Raw genomic sequence first — 21,700 nt, forward strand, 5'->3', positions numbered from 1 at the left:
TCACTCCGACGCTCAAGTCAGTAAACTTAGAGAGATAAGTTGTTGATACTTGGCGAAATGTATTTTGTAGAGAGATAAGGGAGATATTACCAGATGAATAGTGATTCTTAGGTTAAATTGTGGATCTCCTCCTCAATGAGAGTTGAGGAGTATTTATAGACTTTCACCTTTTGTCACGTAGTGGCCAAGTGGCCAAGTGGCTAGCAGGTGGAAAGACTGATCTACCCTCGGCCGAGGGACCCATGGCAGGCCGGCGGGCCCTGTTGACTCGCCGCCGAGGGGTCTTGGATATGAGTTCGCGGATGTGTGCTCCGGCTGGCTAGTTGCCCCGGCCGGGACCCAAGAGACAGGCCGACAGGCTGCGTCGGTTAGGCTGTCTAAGTCGTTGACTTGCTTGTGGATATCTTTGACCTTGCTCAGTATGTTGACTCGGTCAGAGGGTGCAGAATATGCCCCATCATTAGCATATGCTATAGGTGTGGACATGATAAGTTATAAATGGATATAATCTTTTGTATTTAAATATTTATATTTAATATTTCACATTCTGCACAAATTTATCTCCGATCTTTTTAGGATAAAAAAATTCTTTTTTTTAAAGAACTTTGATAAAAATTTATTGACTTTTTATGATAAGAAGTTGGGGCTAAAAAAATATGGTATTAGTAAATATTTGTTAAAATTCATTCTTTTTATGATAAAAAATTGCAGCTAAAAAATATGTTATTAGTAAATATTTGTAAATTAACATAATTAATTTCTCGGTAAAAAAATTCAAAAAAAAAATTCAAAAAAAATACACATTTTGTTACTTCTTACGATTTTATTTTTTATTTATTTCTCTAATCAAAATACACATTAAGGAGAAACATGAAAAATAAGTGAATTGTCAATTTAAATTCTATAAATAATACACTAAAAAGTAAAACTCTAAAAATACCGTGCATATATTGCACGAGTTCTGTATTAGTAACTCTATAAATACCGCACATTCATTGCGCGGGATTTAAACTAGTTTATCACCACATCTGATACAAATGATGGATGCAACGACTTATCTTGTCATTACTAGGATACGACGAATATCACGTCCCGACTCACCAAACCGTGCCCACACGCTTGTCTTTTAGATATAGAGTATAGGTATAGATTCAAATAGAAAGAGGTCTGCCTTTTGGGGTTAGAGGATTGAAAAAAAATGGCAAAAGAATTGATATAAGTTTCAACTCTCGATCTTAAATGTAAACCGCTGAACCACCCCACTCGGTCGAGTACATGTAGCACTCGGTTGAGTGAGTGAGTGAGTGAGATATTCGACCGAGTGCTACATGTACTTGACTGATTGAGTGACACCAGATAGGTCGAGTAAACACCGTTAAAAAAAACATGATTGTGTAGACACGGAGGGTCTTTCATAAAATCTTCTAAAAAAAGGGGTATTACAATTGCAAATTTTCTATAGTTAAGATGTGATTCAAAAGGGTGCCATGAACATCGACAAGAAATGAAAGAGACCTCATCATTTCCTTCCTGAGCAGGTTTCGGCTATCAAGTTTGTTCGGAGATGGCTTAATACTAAACTATTGACTTGAAATTAAAGAGAATTCGTTCATTTTCTGCTTAAGTTGGTGCTTGGTTATGCGCTTTAATAATAAAGTATATTTCAAAGTGACATTATAACGTAACTATCTTATATATTTCTGAGTGACTTGAGCTCAATTGTTACATACATTAGCATTTTTCCTGTAAATAACGAAGCTTGTTTTAGGGATGAGTTGCCTTAGTTGGTGTCAAGATGAACATTTTAACATCGTGCGGATTCACTTGAGCAGAAAGTTCGCCTCGCACTGGCCATAAGGTTCTTTGCTGCAAGATAAGCACAAGCTTTGTATTAGCCTATTAGGTTTCACAACAATACTACCTCCGACTCTTTAAAATTACCTCAATTTTCATGAGGATGATTTTAAAAAATAGGGCAAAAAAAAGGGAGTAAAAAAATCATTTTCAAAATTTCAATAATCGTACCCTCAAGCCTAGAATTGATTTTTTTTTGTGTTGATAAGGAGTATCCCCTACCGACAGTTGGGGAAATCTCCTTGGGATACTGAGGAGTCGTTTGGTTGCATGTAAGAATTTTCATTGCCTAGGAAGTGATAAATCACATGATTTTAGAATTCATGTGAATTAGAAAATGTTGTTTGGTTGCATATAGGAATTGGAATTCATGTAGGCATTCCAACTTACCTAGGGGGAACTAGGTAAGCAACTTCCTCCATTATAGAGGAATTAGAATTCATGGGAAGTTCCAATTCATGTGAATTGAGGTAACCAAACAAGTCCCCCATTTTGTAATTCACACGAATTGTACTTCCTGTGTTTTTTAGTGGATAACCAAACAACCCCTGAAGCTAATTTGGCTTTTTCATTCGCAAGAGTCATGAATCGAACCTAGAATTGAATACTACATATTACTCCCTCCGGCTTGCTGTTTTCTTCCCATTTCAGTATAATACTCCTCACATATATTAGAGAAACGGGAAGAAAAATAAAAGCTAAAGGGAGTATTACTCAGTAAATAAATACAAGACCAAATTGGGTAGCGCTTACCGTCCATAAATCCCGAACATCAACGCTAACTGTTGGTGGTATGTATACATCCTTCAAATCAACTGAAATAGTCGCTGGTGAAGGACCTTTATTCCAGAAAACAATCGCCACCCTCGTATTTGCTAATGGACCACCCCACACCTGAAATATTTTCAAAATAAAATGATATGTATATAAAATGATACTAAAAAAATGTGATGACTGCTTAGGAATATTTTTTTTATATACACGATATACCACATCATCGTACACTCAATCAATAAGAAGACTGATTTTAAGAGCATTTTCGGTAAATAGCTACAATAAAAAGAATCTACAATGAAAATCTTAATAATTATTTCGGGTGTACCACGTCATTGTACATTACATGTACCTAAGAATAAATTTTACCCCATATCTACTTAGTATAAAAGCCGAGTTTTTTAAAACTTTCTAATTGGTCAAGAGATTTAAGGAAACATGTTTAGTGGTGGACCCTGTTTGAAAAAAATAAATAAATTAATTTCAATTGCACGTGCACCTGCACTTTAAATTTTAAGAAATTACTTTACAATACCCAACAAAAAATCTACTTTTGATTTTGTACAAATTTAAGTCAACAAATAAAATTAACTTGCAAAAAGAAAATCGATTTTTGAATAGAAATAATATAATGTGATTTTAGATTATGTACTGTATAATACTCCCTTCAATTCACAATAAACCTCCCATTTCATTTTGCCACAAAATTAAGGAAACATAATACCCCACCATATAATTAAATTTGGACCACACAAATACACTACCCCACCATACAATTAAATTTGGACCACACAAACATTTACCAAAAAAGGAAATAGGGAGGTTATTGTGAATAACCGAAAAAGGAAATAGGGAGGTTTATTGTAAATTGGAGGAAGTACATAGTTTACAATTTTTTAAGTAATTTTACTCTTCAATCTGTCCAGAGTAATCTATTTTTTTTATATCTAGTTTAGTGTCTTTATGAACATGATGTTTACTCTTTTCACGTTTCTTAGTAAAATTCATTATTAAAAATGCCCGTGTATTTTTCCACGATTAAAACTAGTTTATATTATTACCTTCTTTCAAATTGTAACTTTTTTTTTTGCCAATTTACACATACATGTTACAACTTATTCGAATATAATCTGAAAATAGCTCAATAAAAGTTGAAACAAGCACTATACGGAGTAATATTTTACATAAGTTGATAATATTACCTCAAGATCACCGTTTTTCTTAATCTTTCTTCCTTGAATTCCTACTTCATCTGGTGAATAAAAGATGTTATAAACTTCACAAGTTCTATGTAAGATCTTAGCATACATTTGTATCCTCATTACCTTGATTGACGGAAATGACATCCTTGTTGCTTAGTATTTCCAAAGTTACTTCATCCATTGACCGCAAGTCACAACCAATCAACAATGGAGCCTACGACAAATCAAACATTTTTAAATATATAACCGCGTTCACAACTAATTAGGTAAAGTCGTTTTACATTAAGTTAATAAAGGAAATTTAAAGCCTCTTGGCGAATATTTTGACATTTATGCCTTTGATCGGAAATTAATTTCACAAGAAATAAAGGATACGAAATGTAAGATATTCCGTAAAATTTGAACATATTACAATCAAAATATACGGAGTACCCAGCAAACTAAGTTACCTTGGCTAATGCCCATATGCTAAAGTGAGATCGATACTCGGCCGTTGTCATTCCTCCATTGCCTACTTCAAGCATGTCTGGGTCTGTACGCATTATAAGAATAATAAGATTGGTTTCAGAATGATATTATCATATACTCCGTACTAAATACGATAATTTGTTTAAAATTCAAACCAGATGAATTTAATTGTTACCGTTCCATCCTCCCGGACTAGCTGCTGGGTGCCATCTGTCATTTTCATCTGCTATCGTTACCATCCTGAAGCATAATATTCCAGATTATTAGGATTTAGGCATTAGCTATAGCTATGATGATTTGTATTAAATTACGCGATAGAGGCCTTAAATTTATGTGGTCACAGCGCTACACTAAAATGGACCGTTTCTCTTAAGTTTTTGTGTTTCCTTATTTACCTATTCCAATTATCTTGAATATCAGTTGTTGTTCTCCAACTATTGCCAACACCTCTTGCCCACATTGCTGGATCTTCTTCTCCCCTGTTTATCAATAATTATTTTTTTAAACAATATCGAGTTGTCGACCATGATCAATGATAAACATACAGTACAGAAGTGAAGTACCTTAATAAAATGTCCTAAAACAAGGAAAAAATTCTCCTACATTTAGTACACAAATTCTCATTTGTGCTGGTCACAAGCCTTTGACCTCTCACACCGATTAAAGTAGTAGTAAATGAGAGAGAACTAAGAAGGTTGTGAAATGTCACAAACTTGTGACGGTTACAAGAGAAATTTATTGCAGTTAGTAACTTACCATTCACATAACGAAAAGAATATTTCTCTGCCACTGTTCTTTAAGGCCATACTCATCACAGGGTACCTATATAAATAGAGACAGCATAATCCACCATTAAAATTTAAAATATTTTGTCATTTGATTTGTTATGTTCCGTTCTTTTGAACTGAAACGGTTTTGAATTAAAATGAACTATACTAAATACCTTTCTTTTGCACTTATACCCTTGTTTTCACAGTTGTCATACTTCAAGTAATCAATACCCTGTTCATTTTCATAACAATTACAAGTAGTAGTTTATTTGTTAGAATTCGCAAAATAATCCAAAAAAAAATCGAGTTTTTCTTATAGCATTACTCGTTCACCTATGTTAAGTGGCCAAAAACATACTTGGTAGATCAATTATAAAAATAGAAAATTAAAAAAGGGAGCAAAAATGACAGACCCATGAAGCAAAGGTCTTTGCATCCTGATCTTCATGGTAAAGTGATCCTGGCATGGTCTTACTGCACGTTTGAACTCTATAGAGCAGATGAAACATAAATTATTTCGACCATGGAATTTGTAGTTTCTTTCGTTTAACTTTGATTAAAATACCTCGTGAACATTTTTAATACGTGTAATAAATTGACGGGACAGAGAGAATATAAATGTACCCTGCATCAGAGTAAATTCCGAGTTTAAGTCCTTTGCTATGAACATAATCTGCTAATGCTTTCATTCCTGATGGAAATCTTGAAGCTTTCGGAACCAAAAATCCCTGAAACATTTAATTCATGAATCAATTAAGTCCTTTGCTATGATCTTGTTTATTGACATAGGTCTAAACCATAAACCATCCGCCGAAGTAAAAACAATATTTTCGAATTTTAATATAGTATATATCCAAGTAAAATATTTAAGTCGAGAATTGAGAAGAAGAGAGTAAATTAACAATGCACCTGAGAATCTCTGTTTTGTTCTGCCCAGCAATCATCTGATATAGATCCATGAAAACCCAACTAAGTAAATCAATTTATTTACCATGCTAAGAAGAATGACTGTGTAGCCAAAACGATAATTAAGACGACTACTCCTTCTATTCCGGTAATTTTTGTACGTTTTTCTTAGTTGGTTGTCTTGGCCATTCTTACGTTCTTATTTTATCTAAAGGTCTTTTTTCGTGTCATTACTTGTTCACTTTTTGTATTTTATAAGCATCTGTTTCACGGTTCCTTGATTTTGTGTCAAAAGTAAAGACGAAAGAGGTAACGGAATAAACATACCTATGTTAATGTACTTGTATCCTAGGGCTGCTAGTCCTTTGGACACCATAGCATCAGCTACAATTAAAAAAAAAAAAAAAAAAAGCTTACGGAGTGAGTACGCTCGGTACCAAGCCGGAGCCCTCAGTTTGTTCATCTTTACAGGAGAGGCCGAGAGGAAGAGACAAGCAAAGACGTCATTCAACAAGCTTACGTGGTCACAAACACTGCTCCGAAATTACACCCGGAACAATTGTCACTTAGCTAAACCTAAGGATTCGAACGATTAATACTCTTCCTAGCTCCTCGTGGGATCGACCCTCAATAGTGTACAACGACAATCGTGCACTTGCGAGGTATAATTTGATAACCATCAAAGTCCATCTCCCAACATGGCTTCACAATCACAACCACAACAACCACCTCCGTCACCATGAACAACATGATAATAGAAATAACACAAACATATAATAATAATATCACAACCATCTCATAATTAATCATACAACTAAACTGAGTAGGGAAATCCTACCTTTAGAGAATCCATGCAATCGCAGCCAATCATATAAATGCATAACGAGTACCAAAACCGTCACCTACGACAAACAACTAGACTATTTTATAATCAACATTTATCACTACATCTGATACCAATGATGATTGTAGCGACTTATCTTGTCATTACTAGGATACGTTGGATATCACGTCCCAACTCGCCAAACCCGTGCCCACACGCTTGTCTTTTAGATATAGAGTATAGGTATAGATTAGAGAAGAAGGAAAAACAAATAGAAAGAGGCCTGCCTTTTAGGGTTAGAGGAGTAAAAGAAATGGCAAAAGAATTGATATAAGTTTCGACTCTCGATCTTAAATGTAAACCGTTGAACCACCCCACTCGGTCGAGTACATGTAGCACTCGGTCGAGTGAGTGGGATACTTGACCGAGTACTACATATACTCGACCGAGTAACACCAGACAGGTCGAGTAAACACCGTAAAACATCTCAACTGGGTCTACCAACACTCCCCACCCCCACCAACCAACCAACAATGATTCCATAGACACGAAGGGTCTTTCATAAAATCTTCTAAAAATGGGTATTACAATTGCAAATTTTCAATAGTTAAGATGTGATTCGAAAAGGTGCCATGAACATCGACAAGAAATCGAAGAGACCTCATCATTTCCTTCCTGAGCAGGTTTCGGCTATCAAGTTTGTTCGGAGCTGGCTTAATACTAAACTATTGACTTGAAATTAAAGAGAATTCGTTCATTTTCTGCTTAAGTTGGTGCTTGGTTATGCGCTTTAATAATAAAATATATTTCAAAGTGACATTATAACGTAACTATCTTATATATTTCTGAGTGACTTGAGCTCAATTGTTACATACATTAGCATTTTTGCTGTAAATAACGAAGCTTGTTTTAGGGATGAGTTGCCTTAGTTGGTGTCAAGATGAACATTTTAACATCGTGCGGATTCACTTGAGCAGAAAGTTCGCCTCGCACTGGCCATAAGGTTCTTTGCTGCAAGATAAGCACAAGCTTTGTATTAGCCTATTAGGTTTCACAACAATACTACCTCCGACTCTTCAAAATTACCTCAATTTTAAAATTCATGAGGAGGATTTTAAAAACTAGGTCAAATAAAAAAAAGGGAAGAAAGGGAGTAAAAAACTCATTTTCAAAATTTTAATAATCGTATCCTCAAGCCTAGAATTGATGACTATACTAGTTTTACGCCTGTGCCGAAATTGCACGGTCTGCTTTGATAAAATTTGTTAAACATATACTCCGTATTTTATTGTCAGAAAATCCACAATTAGGTATTATATTATGACATATTTGAAAATTTTGACTGTGAGTTATATTTTTAATTTAAGAGAATGTAAACAATTGGCTAAATTTTTCGTTTTTTTTTTCACGTTCACAATTATTTGTTAACATATGCTTTGTATATTGTAATGTATATTTATGTGCACAAAAACTTCGGAGAGACGGTCTCTCAATAGCGTTATTGAGAGACCTCTCACATGATGGGGTGAAGGACCTACTGAATTTATTTTTTCTCAATTATGTCTCCCACTAAATTAGTGGGAGACGGTCTCCCATGAGACCTACTGATGTATGTGTTAGATAATGGTTGTATGTTGTATTGAGGGAGGAAAGAAATTAAATCATTTAACACCAACTACTTGCCATAAGGACCACTTTTAAAAAAAATTCTTTTTCCTAAATTTAAGGGTCAGTAAGAGAGTTCTAAAGAACTTAACTTTTATACTATTTGGATATTATTACTCCTTAATTAAAGACAAGACCAAATTAGGAAGCGCTTACCGTCCATAAATCCCGAACATCAACGCTAACTGTTGGTGGTATGTATACATCCTTCAAATCAACGGAAATAGTCGCTGGTGAAGGACCTTTATTCCAGAAAACAATCGCCACCCTCGTATTTGCTAATGGACCACCCCACACCTGAAATATTTTCAAAATAAAATGATCTGTATATAAAATGATACTGAAAAATGTGATGACTGCTTAGGAATATTTTTTTTATATACTCGGTATACCACATCACCGTACACTCAATCGATGAAAAGATTGATTTTAAGAGCATTTTCGGCAAATAACTACATTTAAAAAAATCTATATAGAAAATCTTAATAATTACTTCGTGTGTAGCACGTTATTGTACATTAGATGTACCTAAGAATAAATTCTACTTCATATATTATATCACTAGTTGAGATCTCGTGCTAAAACACGGTATTTGTAAGGGTTATATTAATTGAGCTTTAATTTTTACATAAATGAGTTGTAGTTATAATAGTATGTTGTGATGTACTGATTATAATGTTAGTAATATTATTAAAAAAAAAGTTTATTATTCAAGGGACTTTTAGATTAAGTTATTTTTATATGAACCTATTTTTATTATTAAAAATAATGATAGCATTCTAGATCTTTTTATGAAAAGAATATATAAAAAAGCACAAAATAACAATAATAATATCACATTTATATATTGGACATTAAAACAAGTTAGCTTGTATAGTTGTATAAGATGGAAAGATTAAAAAGAGCGAAGTTGACACGTTTTATTTATATAATCAGTTGGTTTTTTACTTAGCTTTAATCAAACTTAGTTTCAATGTCAAAATTTATTTATACATCATAGCTAATTTTTGTACGTTATTTAAAATGGCAAAATTAATTTATACATCATAAAATTTTGGAGATTTTATTTGTATTAATTATACTTTATACTCTATATTATACTTTATACAAACACTATAATGTTTGAAGTTAGAACTTTTCTGTGTATAGAAATATAGAATACTGAATATTTTATTTGTAGCAAAGACGATTGCACATATAGTTATGTAAATTCTATTATTATTATTAATTAAGGTAATATTAATATAAAATATCAATGTTTGGGGCCCATCGAATTTCTTTTTTACAAGAAAAATTATACTTACACATTGAAATTGAGTTTTCTTATTCTTTTAGTTTAGTGGGGATTACCTTCTTTGAATTTGGTAACCAATTTTAACTTTTTTTTGCCAATTTACACATACATATTTTACATAAGTTGATAATATTACCTCAAGATCACCGTTTTTCTTAATCTTTCTTCCTTGAATTCCTACTTCATCTGGTGAATAAAAGATGTTATAAACTTCACAAGTTCTATGTAAGATCTTAGCATACATTTGTATCCTCATTACCTTGATTGACGGAAATGACATCCTTGTTGCTTAGTATTTCCAAAGTTACTTCATCCATTGACCGCAAGTCACAACCAATCAACAATGGAGCCTACGACAAATCAAATATTTTTAAATATATAACCGCGTTCACAACTAATTAGGTAAAGTCGTTTTACATTAAGTTAATAAAGGAAATTGAAAGCCTCTTGGCGAATATTTTGACATTTATGCCTTTGTTATGTAGGCATAGTAAAATTAATTTCACAAGAAATAAAAGATACGAAATGTAAGATATTCCGTAAAATTTGAACATATTACAATCAAAATATACGGAGTACCTAGCAAACTAAGTTACCTTGGCTAATGCCCATATGCTAAAGTGAGAACGATACTCGGCCGTTGTCATTCCTCCATTGCCTACTTCAAGCATGTCTGGGTCTGTACGCATTATAAGAATAATAAGATTGGTTTCAGAATGATATTATCATATACTAAATACGATAATTTGTTTAAAATTTAAACCAGATGAATTTAATTGTTACCGTTCCATCCTCCCGGACTAGCTGCTGGGTGCCATCTGTCATTTTCGTCTGCTATAGTTACCATCCTGAAACATAACATTTCAAATTATTAGGCATTAGCTATGATGATTTATATCAAAATTACGTGATAGCGGCCTATTTTGTGTGGTCACAACGCTACACCAAAATGGACTCTTTCAAATTATTAAAGTAACCCTTGAAAAGCTCACAATAAATATAAGACTACATTTCATCTTTAGCGTTATCATTTCCTTATTTACCTATCCCAATTATCTTGAATATCAGTTGTTGTTCTCCAACTATTGCCAACACCTCTTGCCCACATTGCTGGATCTTCTTCTCCCCTGTTTAACAAGGAATGAATTATCCTACATTTAGTACACAAATTCTTATTTGTGACGGTCACGAGTCTTTGACCTCTCATACCGATTAAAGTAATGGTAAATGGGAGAAAACTGAGAAGGTTGTGAGAGGTTACAAATTTGTGACGGTTACAAGGGAATTTGTTGCAGTTAGTAACTTACCATTCACATAACGAGAAGAATATTTCTCTGCCACTGTTCTTTAAGGCCCTACTCATTACAGGGTACCTATATAAATAGAAACAGTATAATCTACCATTTAAATTAAAAATATTTTGTCAATTGATTTGTTATGTTCCATTCTTTTGAACTGAAACGGTCTGAATTAAAATGAACTCTACTAAATACCTTTCTTTTGCACTTATACCCTTGTTTTCACAGTTGTCATACTTCAAGTAATCAATACCCTGTTCATGTCATAACAATTACATGTAGTAGTTTATGTCAGAATTCGTAAATTATCAAAAAAAAATAGGGTTTTTCTTATAACATTACTCGTTCGCCCACGTCTTTCAACCTCTCTCTCCGTCACTGATTAATGGACTAGTATCTCTGTATCGATACTTTACCGTTTTATTATTGTTGTAATTAAGCGGCCAACATAATTCGTAGATTAATTATAAAAATGGAGAATTAAAAAAGGGAGCAAACAAAATGACAGACCCATGAAGCAAAGGTCTTTGCATCCTGATCTTCATGGTAAAGTGATCCTGGCATAGTCTTACTGCACGTTTGAACTCTATAGAAAAATGAAACATATATAAATTATTCCGTAAGAAAAGGTAAACAAATAGCCGAGACACACAAAGTAACTCTTGAACATTTTGAAAACGAGTAATAAAATTAATGGGAGATAGTATAAATAATGTACCCTGCATCAGAGTAAATTCCGAGTTTAAGTCCTTTGCTATGAACATAATCTGCTAATGCTTTCATTCCTGATGGAAATCTTGAAGCTTTCGGAACCAAAAATCCCTGAAACATTTAATTCATGAATAAATTAAGTCCTTTGCTATGATTTTGTTAATTGACATAGGTTCCGATATGGCGATAAACCATAAATCATCCAAGTAAAATATTTAAGTCGAGAATCGAGAAGAAGAGAGTAAATTAACAATGCACCTGAGAATCTCTGTTTAGTTCTGCCCAGCAATCATCTGATGAAGAGCCATGAAAACTCAACTAAGTAAATCAATTTATTTACCATGCTAAGAAGAATGACTGTGTAGTTAAAACAATAGTAATCTAGAAGACTATTCCGGTAATTTTTGTACGTTTTTCTTAGTTGGATGTCTTAGCCATTCTTACTTTCTCATTTTATCTACAATAGGTCTTGGTATAGACGGGTAGGGCGAACAGACGGGTAAAGACCTCTAATAAAATGGGTAGGGGGGACAAAGTGGGGCACCCCCATGTGCTTTCTATTTTATGGCAAATGGGTATTTTGTGAGGGGAAATGGTATCCGTCTATACGTATAGACGGATAGTGTCCGTCTATAATGAGAATTTGTGTTTTATCTAAAGGTCTTTTTTTTCATGTCATAGTATGCATGTTACTTTTTCACTTTTTGTATTTTTATAAGCATTTGTTTCAGAGTTTCTTGGTTTGTATCAAAAGTAAAGACGAAAGAGGTGACGGAATGAACATACCTATGTTAATGTACTTGTATCCTAGGGCTGCTAGTCCTTTGGAGACCATAGCATCAGCTACAATATATATATAAAAAAAAAAAGGTTACATATGCCAAAATGAAAATAAATTTAACGCTGTAAAGAAAGTAGTTCTACATTCTCATGGTCCGACGTGCGAGCCCATGAGCAATTCTGAAATGGAAGATAGGTGTGATGGCATGTACCTGTTTGTCGTATCATTTGCTCATCGACATTGCAACCAAAATGGTTCCAACTGTTCCACCTGATTAGGATAACAATTAACATCACATTACACTTGCTAAATCTTTTTTAAACATGGAATTGTACGACTCATATCTCTTACATTAAATATTAAAGCTTGGTCAAACATCACCATAATCTATATACATGTACCAAAAAGAAAATACTTAACCTGTGCATTAAATTAATGTCAATTTACGGAATTATGTCTTAATCTCAAAATTGATTAGTTGATACTTGATACGAACTTTATTTTGACTGTCATACAAATAATAAAGTAGTTCGTAGATATATCCAATTAAATAATAAAAAATATTACTTACTGTATTTGTACAACCCGCATCATTTTTCTTGTTACGAGTATTATCTAAATTTGTTGGTAAAAGAGTTTTCTTATTACGAGTATAATATATTTTGAGATATAGGTTAGAATTTCTCACCCCTTAACAAATAGCTCCACCCAAAGGACTGAATTAATAATCTCCCTTTTGTATACCATTTTTCAAAAATCCTTATTAACGCAAAAGTTTAAGAATTGTACCCAAATAAAACCCGTTTTGTGTAAGTTTTGGATGAAAAAAGAAAAGTATACGTACCCCATTTGTGGTGTAAGAGCGATGCCATTCTCAACAAGACTACGCCTTTGAGGAACAATTTGGGATGAACCGTTATTATTGTTGTGAAGAACACGAGCTCCGTGTGTAATCCCTAATTGCAAGACCATCGATACGAGTGACCACAAAAGTGCTCTTAGATGTACCATTGTTTCTCAAACTGTTAATTGATGGTATGTAACTATATTGTATACGATTATATATATAGACCCGTATGTTGGAGATATGAAGCTGCTGACATCTGCTGACATCATCCTAACAGAATTAGTTACTTGACAGCTCACCTACAGCTCATGTACAGCTAACATACTTCCTTGTATAGCTAACTAACTCTCCTATAAATAGCCCTGTAAATATCTTACATTAATTATGAGTGAATAATAAATCACTTTTATTTTGTCTGAGTGTTAGAGAGCTAAGCTCCAAACCTCCATTAATGGAGTTCTGAGTTTCTTACTTTTATCATGGTATCAGACAGGTTCTTCAATCCTGTGATTCTTCTTCGTCTTCCGATCATTTTTTGATTCCGCTTTTCTGTGAATTCTTTAATTCATAAACACAAAATACACATTTTTTTTTTAGGATTTCTTGATCAAAATCACAATTTTATTCAATTACTTCATCTTCTTTTCAATCGATAACTCCGCTGTGTTCATTTACGATTGATTCTACAAAATGACTGAAGCAACTTCAAATTCTGTTTACAAAAATCCTCTACATCTTACTGCCGGTGATCAATCTCTTCTCCAGATCATTCCGCATGTTTTCGATGGCCAGAACTTCTTGCATTGGGCCAGGAACATGCGAATTGCGCTTATTTCGAAGAATAAGCTTGGTTTTATCAATGGCGGTTGTCCTGAACCAGCTGAAAATGCGGCGACTCACGGTGTCGGATTCGATTCGATTATCTGATCATGAGATGGATTCAGTTCTCTTTGACTGAGAAGATTGCTCGCTCTTTCAATTATGTCACTTCTTCGAAGCAGCTTTGGGAGGAATTGAACGAAAGGTATAATCAAACTAACGCTCCTCATTTGTATAAGCTTCGCAAAGAAATGACTCAAATTTCTCAAGGAAATGATACTGTTGCTGAGTATTATGCTCGCTTAAAGTCGGTTTGGGAGGATCTTAGGTCTATTGATCCCTTGCCTGATTGTACCTGTGCTGCAATTGCTACTTGCACTTGTCAATTGTTGAAGCGTATTGTTGAGCGTGATAATAGGAATAATTTGATTGATTTTCTCATGGGCCTTGATAAGAAATATGATCAGATTCGTGGTCACATTCTTGCTTTGGAACCTCTACCAACTGTTAATCAGGCTTTTGCAAAAGTTCATCAGTCTGAAATGCAGAAGCAGATTACTGAAGCTGATACTAAGGTGGATTTAGATGGAGTAGCTATGGCTGCTACACAGAATTTTCCTGCTTCCTCTCATACTGCTCCTTCCTCGAATGGTTTTCCTTCAAACAATTCCCAGACTGCTGGAGCACAAGATGCTGGCAATGTTTGGAGGAGAGATGGCAAGAAGCAGAAGGTTGTTTACTTTTGTGAACGCTGCCAGAAATATGGTCACACACTTGCCTTCTGCTGGTTTGGTACTCAAGGACGGGGAAGGGGACGGGGAAGGTTTTCTGGACCTCCTCACACATCTACTGCTGGTCGAGGTTATGGAAGAGGCTATGCTGCCAATGTAGAAGTTGAAGAAGCTGAGTATGAAGATGATACACCCTGTGAGGTGCCTGCTACTCACCAGAACTCTAACGAGGACACTCCTGATCCTGCTTTTGTTCAGGCAGTTGCTAAAGCACTGTTCAAAATGCAAAATCAGAATGCTACTGATTCTCCTGCAGCTAATTTTGCAGGTACATCCTTAGCATCCACTGTATTGCATGAGTCTCATATTTCTGATCATGTTTGGATCATGGACTCTGGTGCTTCTAATCATATGACTTATGATTTTGGTCAGTTTTTGACACACAGACATTTGCATAGACCTGTTACTATCACACTCCCAGATGGACAGGTTAAAATGGTCAAGACTGTTGGGAATATTCAATTGACAGAAAAACTCATGATACATGATGTGTTTTATATTCCAGATTTTAGACATAATCTCCTATCTTTAGGACGACTTTTGTCACAAAATGACTTCCATGCTAATTTTACTCCTGCTGGTTGTCAAATTCAGGACCCTTCCACTAAGGAGGTGATCTGTACTGGCTGGAGAAATGCTGGGATTTACCAGTTTAAAACAAGCACAAGACATAGTAGTCTCACAAATAATTGTAATACTGCCTTTTTGTCTGCTAATGTCAGCTGTGATGATGTATTGTTGTTACATAGCAGACTAGGTCACTCCTCTTTAAGTGCCTTACAACATGTAATGCCTAGTTCTGTTTCTAATAAGAAGAGCTTTCACTGTGAAACTTGCATTCTTGCTAAGCATCACAAAGTTCCTTTTCCCATTAGTACATCTGTCACATCTTTTCCTTTTCAGTTGTTGCATATGGATTTGTGGGGACCCTATAGACAAAAGTCTCTAGGGGGTCACTCCTATTTTTTCACCATTGTTGATGATTTTACTAGAACAACATGGACCATTCTCCTTAAGGACAAAGTAGCACTTTCTGGTACTTTGGTTCATTTTTTGGCCTATGTTAAGAATCAGTTTAACACTACTATTAAACACATAAGGAGTGATAATGGTAGTGAAATACTCCAACAAGAATGCAGTCAGCTGTTTTCTGTCAATGGCATTGTTCATCAGAGATCTATACCTGGTAACCCACAGCAGAATGGGAGAGTTGAGAGAAAGCACCGTCATTTATTGGAAACAGCACGAGCATTGAGGATACAAGGGTTCTTACCTAAACGATTTTGGGGAGAACTCATTCTAGCTGCGACTCATTTGATAAACCTCATGCCTACTGCAAATTTAAAATGGAAAACACCTCATGAAGCTTTGTTTGGTAAAATACCAGACTATTCACACCTAAGAACCATTGGATGCCTCTGTTATGCTGCACACAAGGGTACGGATAAGTTTGAACAAAGAGCTATTCGATGCATTATGTTAGGGTATCCATTTGGTCAGAAAGGTTACAGGTTGTTTGCTTTGGATCATCAGAAAATTCTTCTCAGCAGAGATGTGGTTTTTCAGGAGAGTATTTTTCCATATGCTCCTGGATACAAACATTCAGTTTTACCCCAATTTGTTAAAGATAAGAAATTGCAGACTCTAAGTGGGGCTGCAGACATAGCATCAGATGATGCCTTTTTTTCTCCTAATCCTAACCAAACTTCTGATGATACATCAACTACAACACCAAATATCCCAGCCAATACTTCTATACATACTTCAAATCCCATAAATATATCCACTAATAATTCATCAAATAATACCACAACCACTACTCCTAACAATAATAATGCCACTGATATTATTTCCAGAAAATCTCAGAGGCCTCGACAGTTCTCCAGCAGATTGCAGGGTTATCTCTGTAAAGGCATCCCTCCTTCTCTCTTACAGTCTCCCGCAGCAGATGTTACTTCATCAGATGTCAATGCTTCCAATGCCTTGGTTGCCACTGTTCTTGATTTGGATGGTTATTCTGCCGACTTCCAACAGTCCTTTCAGAACACCTTGTCTTTCTATGAACCATCCACTTATGCTCAGGCAAAGACGGACCCTCATTGGCAAGAAGCCATGCATAAAGAGTTGATGGCTCTAGAGAAAAATGAAACATGGATTCTCACACCGTTGCCTCATGGGAAGAAAGCTATAGGAGCCAAATGGGTATTCAAGATCAAATTTAATCCGGATGGTACTGTAGAACGCTATAAGGCTAGGCTTGTGGCCAAAGGCTACAATCAAATTGAGGGCAAGGATTACAAACATACTTTCAGTCCAGTGGCTAAGTTGACCACAGTCCGGATTATCATTGCTCTGGCAGCTGCAAATGGTTGGCATATGCACCAACTTGACATCAATAATGCCTTTCTCCATGGATTTCTAGAGGAGGAAGTGTATATGGTTAAACCAGAAGGCTATGAGGCTGGTCACAAGGATGATGTTTGTCTTCTCAAACGATCTTTGTATGGTCTCAAACAGGCATCACGCCAGTGGAACATGGAGTTATCTAAATTTTTGGTCAAGCAAGGTTTTATTCAGGCTAAATCAGATTACTCTTTATTCACTAAAACTGACGAGCTTGGGAACTTCACCATCATTGTGGTGTATGTGGATGATCTATTGGTTACAGGAAATAATGAACACCACATATCCTCTATTAAACACTTGCTTGACAAAGCCTTTACTATCAAGGATTTAGGGGCACTCAGGTACTTTCTTGGCATTGAAGTTGCCAGATCCTCGACTGGTATTTTACTCAATCAGCGCAAGTATATACTGGATATTCTCAAAGACAGTCACATGGAGGGTTGTTTACCAGCTAAGTTTCCCTTGCCAAGGGGCCTAAACCTTAGTACTGATGAAGGAGATTTATTAGAGCATGCTGAGGTGTATAGACGCATTGTTGGCCGCTTGTTGTACCTCAATCTTACCAGGCCTGACATCTCTTATGGTGTACAGCAATTGAGTCAATTTTTAGCACAACCACGGGTCCCTCATCTGAATGCTGCCCTCCACTTGATTAAATACTTGAAGGGGACAGTCAATTTGGGTCTTTTTTATCCTTCTTCCACTGATCTAACAGTCACAGGTTACTGTGATGCTGATTGGGGCACTTGCGCCTACTCAGGTCGTTCTTTAACAGGGTATTGTGTCTTCCTGGGATCTTCTCTCATCTCTTGGAAGACAAAGAAACAGGCTACCGTCAGCAAATCCTCTACTGAAGCAGAGTACCGCAGCATGAGCCACACTTCCAGTGAGTTGGTTTGGATCAATGAGCTTCTTAAGGAATTACATGTTTCAGTCCCCTTACCAATCACACTACATTGTGATAATAAGTCTGCTCAGCATATTGCAGCTAATCCCGTATTCCACGAGCGAACTAAACATTTGAAGCTTGACTGTCACTACATCAGAGAGCGCATACAAGAAGGTTTTATTCAAACTGCCCATATTTCAGTCCTTCTCAAATTGTGATGTATTCACAAAGGCTCGGGTGAACACCAACACTTTCATTTTGTATCCAAGTGGGCCTTGTTGATTCCTCCCAAGTCCCACTTGAGGGGGATGTTGGAGATATGAAGGCTGTCGCCGACATCTCTTTGACATCATCCTAACGAGAATTAGTTACTTGCTCACCTACACTCATGTACAGACTAACATACTTCCTTGTATAGCTAACTAACTCTCCTATAAATAGCCCTGTAAATATCTTACATTAATTATGAGTGAATAATAAATCACTTTTATTTTGTCTGAGTGTTAGAGAGCTAAGCTCCAAACCTCCATTAATGGAGTTCTGAGTTTCTTACTTTTATCACCGTATTATAGGGCACTAGTCACCCAAAAGTAAGGAACTTTATGTTTGTTTATAATTTTGTATATAAAAATTGAAGTTAAAGGCTAAGTTTTGGTCAAACATTTGATATCTTGAAAGTTTAGTACATTAGGAATAATATATACTTGGGGGAATTGTTAGGTGTGTATCATTTATTCTTGGATGAAAATCATCAAGATATTAGTTACCTTGTTAGCTCAACGGCTAATAAATTTGTGGATACGATAGACGTATATCATTATGGATTATTATGGACCATTGTGTTATTTTATGAGAGTATTTTACTATTTTTATCTTATAAACAGATGAGACACGAAAATGAAACATATTAGCTCCACTGAATGATGTAATATTTTTATACACGTCTATCTATCACTCTACCTTATCACATTGTTCACACTTACGAGCATATGAAAGAATAAGAGATAGCTCAAGTGATCAAAGCTCTCTCACTCCAACCATAAGGCTGAGGTTTCGATTCTTAACCATGAGTTTGGGGGTTCGATTCTTACCCGTGACAGTGTTCACTGATTTAAACAAAAACAAAAAACACTTACGAGCATATGTACATTCACAGGACAGACTATTTACCTCAGATGATCAACGGGTAAAGGGTTGTTTTAGCTTAATCAGAAATCTCATGTTTGAGCCTTAATGCAGAGATGCAGTTAAAACTCATAAGGGAGAGGTTTACCACCACCCCGGTAATCCTACCCAACTCAAATCCGATCAAACCGTATAATATACAATAAAATGATGTTTTAATTGAATTCGATTAATAAACTGGTTTTGTATTAACACTTAAGATATAATATCTTTTATATTAAAAAAGATTATAATAATATTACATTGTAAAATCATATAATGAAAGACCTTAATGCCCTCATTATTATGAAAAGTGGTGATTGGTGAAAGTTATTTTAATGAGGAATTTTTAGATAAATAATCACTTGATTTTACAATAATACTTATATAAAAAGGTTTTACATAAATATTTGTAACAATAAATATACATGAGAATAACATCACCATTTTCACTTGCACTCTCTGAGTTAGGTTACCTAGATAAATTAAAATTTCTACCAAGACTTAAAAAAAAGGTCAAAGAATAAGCCATAAAGGCCTCATGATACCTACCCCAAAATGTTGGTAAGATTGAACAAACCAAAAAACCTATACCGAATAAGCAATGAAATAATACTCCTTTAGTCCCTTGTCTCTGTATTTTCAAATTATTTGTTTGCCTATTTATTTTCTTATATGAGGTATTTTATTTAAAAATGGACGAATTGTCATCACAAAAGAGTATAAGCCACTAAGTTCTCATACCAATATCAAGTCCAGTTATTTGTTTACTTTTTATTTCACATAATAGACATTTTAATTAAACATATACAAATTATTGTGACGACGGAGTATAAGCCGTAGAGTTCTTGAATACTTATATCAGATCAACAAAACCCTTGTAGATAATACGGTATCTCGTATCTTTTAATAATAATAATAATAAATATAATAAATAAATAAATAATATTAATAATATTAATAAAAACTATTAAGTTTAAGATAGGCAAAATTGAAATGGACTGAACTGAGCTGAGCTGAACTGAATGAAGCTGGGCTGAACTGAACTGAATAGAGCTGAACTGAACTGACTGAGTTGAACTGAATAGAGCTGAGCTGAACTGAACTGAGCTGAAAATAAGTCAGAAAAAACAAGGTCTTATAATTTTTTTTTATTTTAACATTATTTAAATCGGTTGTGACTGCGTCTTAACTTAAGATTGTCTAAAATAAGAATTTGGGTTTAAGATTGAACAACAAAGTTACAAAAGTGGTTAATTCACCAACCTTCAATAATATAAATAAATTATTATTCCCACACTTTTTCATTGCCTAAAACAAATTCATGTAGGGAGTAAGTAATTCTTGTTTCCATATTACTTTCTTGACATATTGTTATACTTTTAATGGTGTGGTTAGATTAAATTGTGTTAATTAAGGTGCTAGGATCAAATTAGATCAACAAAAGCATGCACATACACATTATGAACAACTAAAGTTGGAGATTTGTTTGCTCCAAAAAAAGTCGTAGCTAGGTATGTTGAGATAATTTTTAGAAATATACTTTGGACAATCCCATTTCATTTAACTTTATTTAAATCGAGTGTGAGTACCGTCTTAACTTAAGAAGGTCTTAAATAAAAGTTCGTAACTTTGTGTACTTTGGACCGAATTTCTAACCAATCTATGGAGTTTATCTTAAAGACCTTTTAGACCTGTATGGTTTTACATTCATTTTTTTTAGTGTTATTTTTTGGGAAAGATATTTTAATCAAAGATGAATTTTAATACTCTTGTAATTCATCTATTCCGATCCATATTTATCTATCTACAGAGGATTTATTTTTATCATTGGTAATAAGTTGTTTGCAAAACGCTACATGTTATTTATTTATCGGTTTTTCTAACGTGTGTTCTTAAGAGCACAAATTAATAATATAAATGTGAAAGATTTACTTGATATGAGATATTTAAGTATAAACTCATTTCTACTCGTATCATATTATGGAAGTACGTGTATAATATATTCCGTAGTCAGTAATCAACAACGTAACCTGTCTCTCCATATCATCAATTAGATACTTAAACAAAAGTTGGGACCCTAATGTGCTAAGTTATGTTTGTATTCGCATATACATTAACCATAGAATATAACGATTAATAATCCACATTGTTTAAGTTTTGAAGACTAGAAGAGTAGTGACTAGTGACCATGGCTGTATCTGTCCGGTTTACGTCATATTGTTGTTTACATGTTTC

General features: G+C 34.6%; 3 protein-coding genes across 3 annotated transcripts; 1 reads left to right on the plus strand and 2 right to left on the minus strand.

The window, feature by feature from the left end:
• Nucleotides 1–1,642: 1,642 nt before the first annotated feature.
• Nucleotides 1,643–6,354, minus strand: LOC141612705 (alpha-galactosidase-like). The gene is made up of 13 exons (XM_074431492.1): nt 6,302–6,354; nt 5,978–6,012; nt 5,693–5,796; nt 5,482–5,557; nt 5,242–5,300; nt 5,055–5,120; nt 4,694–4,777; nt 4,474–4,538; nt 4,280–4,362; nt 3,954–4,044; nt 3,831–3,880; nt 2,608–2,748; nt 1,643–1,866 (listed from the first exon to the last, which is right to left on the minus strand). The coding sequence occupies exons 1-13, from the start codon at nt 6,348–6,350 to the stop codon at nt 1,765–1,767; spliced, it is 1,005 nt and encodes a 334-aa protein (XP_074287593.1). The 5' UTR covers nt 6,351–6,354; the 3' UTR covers nt 1,643–1,764.
• A 1,230-nt stretch (nt 6,355–7,584) lies between these two features.
• LOC141611004 (alpha-galactosidase-like) lies at nt 7,585–13,588 on the minus strand. The gene is made up of 15 exons (XM_074429393.1): nt 13,391–13,588; nt 12,758–12,816; nt 12,552–12,608; nt 12,024–12,058; nt 11,773–11,876; nt 11,565–11,640; nt 11,250–11,308; nt 11,064–11,129; nt 10,800–10,883; nt 10,540–10,604; nt 10,353–10,435; nt 10,016–10,106; nt 9,893–9,942; nt 8,619–8,759; nt 7,585–7,808 (listed from the first exon to the last, which is right to left on the minus strand). Exons 1-15 carry the CDS (start codon nt 13,555–13,557, stop codon nt 7,707–7,709), a joined length of 1,239 nt encoding a protein of 412 aa, XP_074285494.1. The 5' UTR covers nt 13,558–13,588; the 3' UTR covers nt 7,585–7,706.
• Nucleotides 13,589–14,316: 728 nt separating this feature from the next.
• Nucleotides 14,317–15,872, plus strand: LOC141611005 (uncharacterized). Its single transcript, XM_074429394.1, has 2 exons — nt 14,317–15,271; nt 15,598–15,872. The coding sequence occupies exons 1-2, from the start codon at nt 14,323–14,325 to the stop codon at nt 15,609–15,611; spliced, it is 963 nt and encodes a 320-aa protein (XP_074285495.1). The 5' UTR covers nt 14,317–14,322; the 3' UTR covers nt 15,612–15,872.
• Nucleotides 15,873–21,700: the final 5,828 nt, after the last annotated feature.

This window comes from Silene latifolia, chromosome 11 (genome assembly GCF_048544455.1).
Source record: "Silene latifolia isolate original U9 population chromosome 11, ASM4854445v1, whole genome shotgun sequence".
In the NCBI taxonomy this organism is placed as follows: domain Eukaryota; kingdom Viridiplantae; phylum Streptophyta; class Magnoliopsida; order Caryophyllales; family Caryophyllaceae; genus Silene; species Silene latifolia.